Below are 8,804 nucleotides of genomic sequence, written 5' to 3'. Positions count from 1 at the left end.
TGTCCAGTGGTTGGAGGCACAGCTGAGTGAGGAGGAGCCGCACTCTGTCATTAAGGACAACATCAACTGTCTGAAGAGGGACCATGTACTGCAGCAGATTAGGAGGTGGGTTGCAGGTTGAGTGTGTTGGTGGGTACATTGTTCATTGTAGGTGGGTGGGTTGGTGTATGCATGGGTTGGTAAGTGCTGCAGCAGATGAGGTGGGTCACAGGGTGGGTGGGTTGCAGTGTGGATGGGTGGGTTGGTATGTATCTGGAGAGCATGTGCTGCAGCAGATGATCAGGAGGTGGGTCAGTGTGGGTCACTGGATGAGTCAGTGTTGGTAGCTGTCTGTATGCATGGGTTTATGGGTGGGTGAGTAGTAGAGCTAGAGTGTGTAGTTAGGCTGAACTGTTGTATTATGCTTTGGTTTTGGGTTGGTGGGAGGCAGGATAGATCAAATTGAGAAGTGGGTACAAGGTTGAGTGAGTGTGGGTGGGTAGATGAGTGGGTGGATATGGATTTTGGATAGGCATACCTTAAGGGTCATTGAGTGGATAGATGGATGAGACCGTGTATTGTAGATCAGTGGGTGACTATGAATGGTTTCAAGGATGGATGAGAGCTAGGATATGTGACCAGATGTTTCAGAATATGGATGTACAAATAACAGTGCCAGTTGATGGGTGATTGAGGAGGTGAACTTCAGGGTTAGTGAGGCTTAGGTCCCATTTCCGAAACGGGGCCCGTCCGGGATGTTTGCAGAAACGAAAAATAAGTGATTACCCCGGAATATAGTACATGCTCCTGACTATTTTTTTAACGTTCTGTATGCTTTGTTGCCTTTCTCATCATATTTTTGTTTCCGAATGCTACCCGACCGGGCCCTGGGTTGGGAATTGGGACCTAGGCCTAAGAGGGTAAGGTGACAGGTAATCCTTAGCTTCCCCAGTAAAGATCAACTGTTTCCCCCCAGCCTGGTGCAAGACAACCCTGAGGTGGCCATGGATTCCATCGTCCACATGACCCAGCACATGAGCCCCTCCCAGCGCAACGAGGTCGCTCGGATTCTGGCAACCATGGACACATCGTCCTAGCAACAAGCACATCACTGTTCTATGGTATCCTAGCAACCATGGACACATCGTCCTAGCAACAATCTCATCACTGCTCTATATCCTTGCAACAACTTGTTTAAGGCACACTTTCCTGAAACCAATCAGGACACTGCTCTCAGAAATCACTGAGTGCAATAATTGATTGTGTCTTTAATTTGCTAAATTGACCAAACTCCTTTTACGCACAAATTTGCCTATTATTATTGAGAGCTAAACATCTTTTGTAACCAGTTAATTTCAGGTATATTTGTTTTTCAATCATATAAAATTGTATCTGTTGCAATGCACCAGTATAAGCAAACCATCGCAAGTGATATTTAGTTACTCTGATAGTATTACATAATTTGTGTAGCTTGAATTATGTTGCCATACCAAATATTCTAGATTATGATAAAAATAGTACGATCTTCGATTACGCAAGACGAACATATGGTTCAGAATTGTGGACCTACATTGTACACAAAGAAAGGTAATGTAGTGTAGCATTGCAGATATTTTGTCGGCGATTCCAGTAAAAATCTACATGTATTTACATTATTTCTGACCAAATAAAACTGTGCATGCGGCGCAGCTACATTGTTAGTTTATACGTTTCCGGTACTGTAATTATCTCAAAAAGAAATTGGAAGTTTAACCATAAAAAAGGGTAAAATATGATGACCAGGCTACTATTGACAATGTGTGATATCTACATGACTTTGTATGAGTGTGAAGTTGTTTGGAATTTTGCTGGAGTGCAAATGCTGTTTTAGTGAATGACAATCTGAAATGTGCTATTCCCCAATTTCTGGGGGATATGATTTGATATACAGTGTCACAAAGATAGATGGACTTGCCCAATTCTAATAATAGTAATATGAATTGAAAGAACTGCTCAAAAGTCATTGAAATAAGTGAAAGCCATATTGAGATTGTATACAAATACATGTAGGTGTACATGTACTATAATGTAAGACTGATATCAAAGGAAACATGGCAAGAAGATTATTCTGTACATAATGGTAATGTGTAAAATAGTGTTACTTTTAAATGCATTAAACCTCTATCATGGATATTTCAGAAGCATTTGTTTGGTGATGATGCAAGGCTAGCTGAAAACCTTTAGATTAAAGATTTTTGTGTAATGGCCGAGGTACATGTACATTGTACAATGTACTACATGTAGGTTAAAAATACAGGCAATAAAATTATACAATGTGAGGACAGGTGCATGTTTTCATTATTTCTTGGTAATTCATAGTGATCTGAAGTTAATTTTACCATCAGATCTTGTATAAAATGTTTGGCTAAATTAAATTCTTTTGGACTTAGTATACACATATCGTGTACACACAATTGAGATATGTTTCGGGACTATCCTGCCTTTCAAAATTTGCCAAATATGTACACTCACTTACCCTAGCTCAAATACATGTGTATAGCATAACCGCAAATCCCCTGAGTCTTAGACCATTTTACTATAATTATAATAACTTCAAACCAGTGACTTGCGTGCTACTCAATACTGTGTGAATTGTGTTTTTGTACCCCGCCAATATGAATTATGCTTCGTCCTTTAAAGCTTGGTTGTGATAAACAGCCACTGACCCTACATTTTTGTCTTTGCTCAAGTCAACATCAAACACAAAATGACCAAAGGTCCAAGAAAACTTTGCCCAGTTGTTTTTCACCAACCAGCCAGACCTCATGATCAGCAGCATTTTGGAGCACACCTTAGATCCCTAAGCTGCCGGAGTCCAGTCCAACTGGAAATTTCTCATTGACGTTGCCTGAAGAAATAGCACCTTCCTCTGCAGGTGAGTTGATATCCTTTAATCAAATTAATGTTGGTTACTTAAGACATGTATCGTGTAGAAAGTCCTTTTTTTCTAAGGTCTTTTCTTAATGATCACACTTTCACACTTTAAATAAGTGTTGTACAATGTTGTCAATTATAACCCAAGTCATTACATGCCCAACATGAAAAGATAGAAATAGATGCACCACTCTCTATATGTACCTTGACCAAAGACCTGCAGCAGTAGCTAACCTCAGCTGACAAAAAATGGCAAGACTTTCTGTTTGCATAGTGTAGCATTTGTTTCAGTCTAATACTCTACAGTGCCTTCAGAATTTCCAACATCAGCTAAAAGGGTTGAGGCAATACAATGTAACAGGTGTGTTGGTTTCAATTAGCATAGAGTTACAGACTGTTAACAGTACAATTTACAGTGACACTGTGTGTGTATATGTATGTTGTGTGTGCATGTACAGGTATAAGTGTGTGAGTGCAATGTGTTAGTGAGTGTGTAAATGTGTTCATGTGTGTGAGTGTATGACTGTGTATGCGTGAGACTACAGAGTGTACATAATGTCATGTACATACAAATAGTGTCATGTCGTGACACTGTATTTACATGACCTTTGTAATTGTATGCATGTGTGTGTGTGCATGTGTGTGTTTGTTTGTATGCATCACTGTATGTGCGAGAGTACAATGTACAATTTACAGTGTGTGTATATTAGGGGTGGGTACCGGTACAGAAAATTTAGGTCCAGGTCAAGTTCAGGTCCAGAGGTTTAGGTTAAGGTCCGGACCTGAACCTGATTCAGTAATTGTGAAAACATGTGAATGGACGATACTACGAACAATGGTCCATTTCGCTACAAAGAAGTATGTTTGGTGGAGTATTTGACTCCCACTGGCGTTCTAAAATCCCGCAAGACTAACTGCCTCTGTATGATTGACTGTATAACTTGGTAGAAATGACTATAAGCTATACTCTTCCTAGCTCTTGTTATTTTCTTTGACCGGTAAGCCCCAAAACATGTGAATTGATTCATGATCGTATAATCTGTTTATTTTCTAATAGGTCCAACATTCGGTCCACCAAATTTTTTCAGGTCCGTTTTTTCCGGACCGGTCCAATAAGAAAAAACGGTACCCACCCCTAGAGTATATGTAACTATGTTGTATGTACATTTACATGTGTGTGTGTGCATGTGTGTGTTTGTGCGTATTATGTATGTATGTGTGTGTGTGTGTGTGTGTGCATGTGTGTGTTTGTGCGTATTACTATGTATGTGTGTGTGTGTGTGTGTGCATGTGTGTGTTTGTGCGTATTACTATGTATGTGTGTGTGTGTGTGTGTGCATGTGTGTGTTTGTGCGTATTACTATGTATGTGTGTGTATGTTTGTGGCTTTGTGTGTCTCAATAATCACAATACCTGGAAAGCTAATATCATGAGTAGTGTATATGACTTAAATGGTGACTGACAAACTGTATAATTTTGTTGTCTGATATTTAGAATTATATAATCCCTAACCAATGTCATGATACCGGGTATCTTCTTGTCACTCATACATCACATTACGTTACTTTATCATTAGTCGAGTATGTCAGCCTTAATTACTGTGTTTTAAATTTAATTAAACTTCAAGGCAAATTTAAACATGCTGTGTGCAAATTAGGTGTGTGCCAATTTATCATTTCCTCAATGCTGATTTCCTCAATAGTTTCCATAACTTACTTTCCTAACCTCTGCCACTGCATGAAGCTGAAGATTTTATATGCATCTTTTTGGTAAATTGTAACATTAGCTAGCTGAAAACTGTGTGAACTGATTTTAACAATTTTGTTATTGGCAGAGGTTTAGTATGTAACGTTAATTTCAGAAATACGGAGTCTGACATAAAAATGATAAATGGCACAGGTGCATGTTTTTATTTCCCCATTTGGTCATAAAGATCAAAGTTCTGCATGTAATGTGTCTGTGTGTATAGATTCACATTAAGTTAGTAAGAAGTAAGTTAAAGGCAGTCATGATATATGAAAGAGCGGCAAAACCACATGATTTTGTAAGTCTGGTAACTCATATACGTAATAAGGTTCAAGAGATCGCTAATGTATTGTACACGAACAACCTACACATTCTCGCAATTTCTGAATCACACTTAGACAACAGTGTGTATGACGGAGCGCTTAATGCCGGCGATTACACTATCTTACGCAAAGACCGTAATAACAAAGGAGGGGGTGTCGCCATGTACATAAAAAACAATATTCCGTATAAAAGACGGTTTGACTTGGAAACCCCCGAAATTGAACTTATCTGAGCACAAATACACATTCCACACACACAGCCAATCTTGGTAGGATGCCTATACAGGCCTCCAAGTGCCAAGTTGGACTACCTCAATAGAATCATACAGGCTTTCGATTTGGCGACAAATACAGAACAGGAAGTATTAATACTAGGTGATTTTAATATAAACTGGACAAACATGACCTGTACCTTAAGAGACAAACTTTACCTAGAGTCGACTGCATTGAATATTAAACAAATGGTTAATCAAGCAACTAGAATAGTTTTAAAGACTTCCAAAGGTCCAGTAAACTCTTCTTGTTAATACATCTAATTTATTCAAACAGGCCTGAAAAACTAACAAGCACACAGTCCGTCCCTCTAGGATGTTCAGACCACAATCTTATACACACAACTCGCAAAACGAAAGTTCCAAAGGGCCAACCGAAAATCGTACAAAAACGTTCGTATAAACGATTCAACCTAGATGAATTCCTGTTAGATATCTTGTCTGTTCCATGGCACCTAGTGCAAAATGAAGAATGTGTAGATGACACTTTGGAGTGTTTCATGGCTCTTTTCACAGAGATATGCGACAAACACGCTCCTGTCAGAAAGTGTTCAGTAAGGGCGTCGCCCGCCCAGTGGGTAGACGGCGACCTTCGAGAACTCATGGCACAGCGTGACAACGCAAAACGTGAAGCACAGGTGTCGGGAATGGAATCAGACCACAAGATCTACAAAAGACTTAGGAATTTAGTAGTAAATGAAAACAGAAAGAGGAAGAAAGCCTTCTACAAGGAACAAATTGAATTATGCAGTAGCACTAAAGACAGCAAGCAACTCTGGAAAGTTGTTAACGGAATGTTAGGTAAAAACAATTCAAGTGCACCGAATTCCATTGAAGTGGACGGACAAATACTGACAAAACCAGCTGAAATCGCTGAATATTTCAACGAATATTTCATTGAAAAAATACAAAAACTCTCCAAAGATGATAACCCGGACATAGCGAACTCAGTAGCACCCATAGAAGAATATATCATGGCTAATAAGAACTGTTCCTTCTCCTTTCAATATGTAACTGTCGAGCAGGCGCACGCTTTGTTGAAAGCACTGCCCCCAGGTAATGCTACTGGCGACGACAATGTTGACAACACTTTGTTGAAACTTTGCGACGATCACATTGCTTCCCCATTATGTCACATATTTAACTGTTCCATCAGGCAAGGCATCTTCCCTTCACAATGGAAGATAGCAAAGGTTCTACCACTTATAAAGAATAAATCCGCCCCGCTTAGCGGACCTAACAGTTGCCCCATCAGCCTGTTACCAGCAATTAGTAAGGTCATGGAAAGGATATGCCAGAAACAAATTCAAACTTACCTTGTTTCCAATGACATAATTTTCGAAAACCAACATGCGTATAGAAAATCACACTCTACAGCTAGTGCCCTTATACAAATGTCTGACTACTGGTTTGGGGGAGATAGATAAAGGGAATTTGGTTGGCGCCGTTATGCTAGATTTTAGCGCGGCATTTGATGTCATTAACCACGATATTTGTTTAGCCAAGCTTAAGAGCTATGGTTTTGAGGAATCGGCAATCAAGTGGGTACAGAGTTATCTTGGCAACAGGAAACAAGCTGTATTCGTTAACGGTAGTTTTTCCTCTTATAAAGAATCCAGGTGCGGCGTTCCCGAAGGCAGCTGCCTGGGTCCATTGCTTTCCTCTATATTTGTCAATGATCTCCCCGCAGTTACAAATAGTATAGTAGTCATGTACGCTGATGATTCAACGCCCTCAGCATCGGCTCCCACCGTCGCAAAATTGAAATACAAATTGCAGACTGACTTGGAGCGAATCTGGAATTGGGTACAAACTAATCATCTTGTTCTCAACATTGGAAAAACTAAATCAATCATGATGGGTACGCAACAAAAACTAAAACGGAATCCCAAATTAGAACTAAGAACAGATGGAACCGACATTACACATGTAGAACAGGCTGAACTGTTAGGTCTCAGTATAGACCAACGTCTCACATGGGGATCGCATATTGACAAAACGAAGAATAAAATGGCAGGCATACTAGCCACAATAAGACGACACAGGATCCGAGAAGTACTTCACAAAAAGTATATTAAGATCTGTTATTCAAACCCTGGTTTTATCACACATTGACTACGGCTCAGTACTACTATCCTCCGCACCACAAACACACATGGATAATCTTCAGGTAATCCAAAATCGCGCTGCTCGCCTGGCCACAAACAAACCCTTTGACACCAACCTGGAAGACCTACACATGCAGTTAAAGTGGCAAACCGTTAAAGAAAGACTCTTCACAAATACTGTATGTACATTCCACAATATTGTTAAGGAAAGGCAACCCCAATGCATCTTCAAGCAATTACAAACAATTCAATCCACACATGAGCATCACACGAGGCTGTCTACTAGAGGAGCATTCACTCAATCAAAACCCAGAACAAATGCTAAAACAAGGACGTTTGGCTACAGATGCATTAAACCTATAACACATTGCCAAACACAACGACATCATACAACAACATTGAGTTCAAATCTAGGATAAAAGAGCTTGCGAAAACACGAGACAAAAGACAACCCCTGAGCACTTGTTGTTAATGATTTTATATTTCAGTATATCTAAGTTCTATATTTATGTTGTGTTATTAGTACACTTTTGATTGGATTGTGTTTCAATCAATTAAGTTAACTTCTTCTGCTATTCATTATTCGTTATGTATGATCGCTTCTTTATTTTGACCTCTGACCTCTGCTTATTATTTTACGCTAATTATCCGCTTTTGATGTTGTTTCTTTTTCATTTCATGTATTTCATTTATTCTTATTATTATGACTCCAGGAAGAGTAGTGGCATGATTTTATGATGTACACTAATGGAGATCGCAATAAAACAAACAACAAACATATAAACACAGAAATATGTTTGCATGGGGGCTCAATGAAATTGTTTTCAAATAGCTCAATCATTATCGTTAATCAGTGGCTGTCAAAACATATTCTGGATGTCTTACCCAACTACACTGTATATTAAGCTTTTTGAATGCTACCCTACCAGCAAGAATCGCACAGTATCCACACTGACAATCATCGGATCATCCTTCATTAGTTATGGGGTAGTGCCGAAGTCGCGTGATGGAGGCCGAGTCCCTGCAAATGAACCTACTTCAGTGATAAGGGTAGGTGGGTGGGTAAGAAAACGGACCCTCCTGCTTTCTCCATTCCCCCCCTTCTATTCACCTACAAGGTCGGTCCCATCTTGCTCTTCGGTAATATGGATTTCTCCGGATGAAAGAGACAGTATGGATTCTGTCCACGCCTTATATAGTGTGATTTAGTCACGTGATTCCGGCTGACCAATGATCGCGCAGTGTGAATAGCACAGTATCCACACTGACAATCATCGGATCATCCTTCATTAGTTATGGGGTAGTGCCTTCGTCGCGCTGTCTCCTCCCCATGTCCCCGCGACAAGTACCAAACGGAACAGCTCCACATTTCCTATACTTTCATTAGAAAGTATCTCCCCTTCCTCATCATCCCCTTTCTCAATCAAGCCCCATTAACAACCTTCCTTCCCCTCACGCATTTC

At 39.9% G+C, this 8,804-nt stretch overlaps 1 protein-coding gene across 1 annotated transcript in view; it reads left to right on the top strand.

The window, feature by feature from the left end:
- Positions 1-1,076, top strand: part of LOC118407562 (proteasome subunit alpha type-5-like) — a 16,580-nt gene extending 15,504 nt beyond the window's left edge. The window contains exons 4-5 of the mRNA XM_035808041.1: positions 8-105; positions 956-1,076. Coding sequence (XP_035663934.1) covers positions 8-105; positions 956-1,076 — 219 coding nt within the window. The remainder of the gene's footprint in view (positions 1-7; positions 106-955) is intronic.
- Positions 1,077-8,804: the final 7,728 nt, after the last annotated feature.

The sequence above is a fragment of the Branchiostoma floridae genome, unplaced genomic scaffold (assembly GCF_000003815.2).
Source record: "Branchiostoma floridae strain S238N-H82 unplaced genomic scaffold, Bfl_VNyyK Sc7u5tJ_1421, whole genome shotgun sequence".
Taxonomy (NCBI): Eukaryota; Metazoa; Chordata; class Leptocardii; order Amphioxiformes; family Branchiostomatidae; genus Branchiostoma; species Branchiostoma floridae.
The sequence above is the reverse complement of the archived record's forward strand: the minus strand, read 5'-3'. Positions and strand labels throughout refer to the sequence as shown.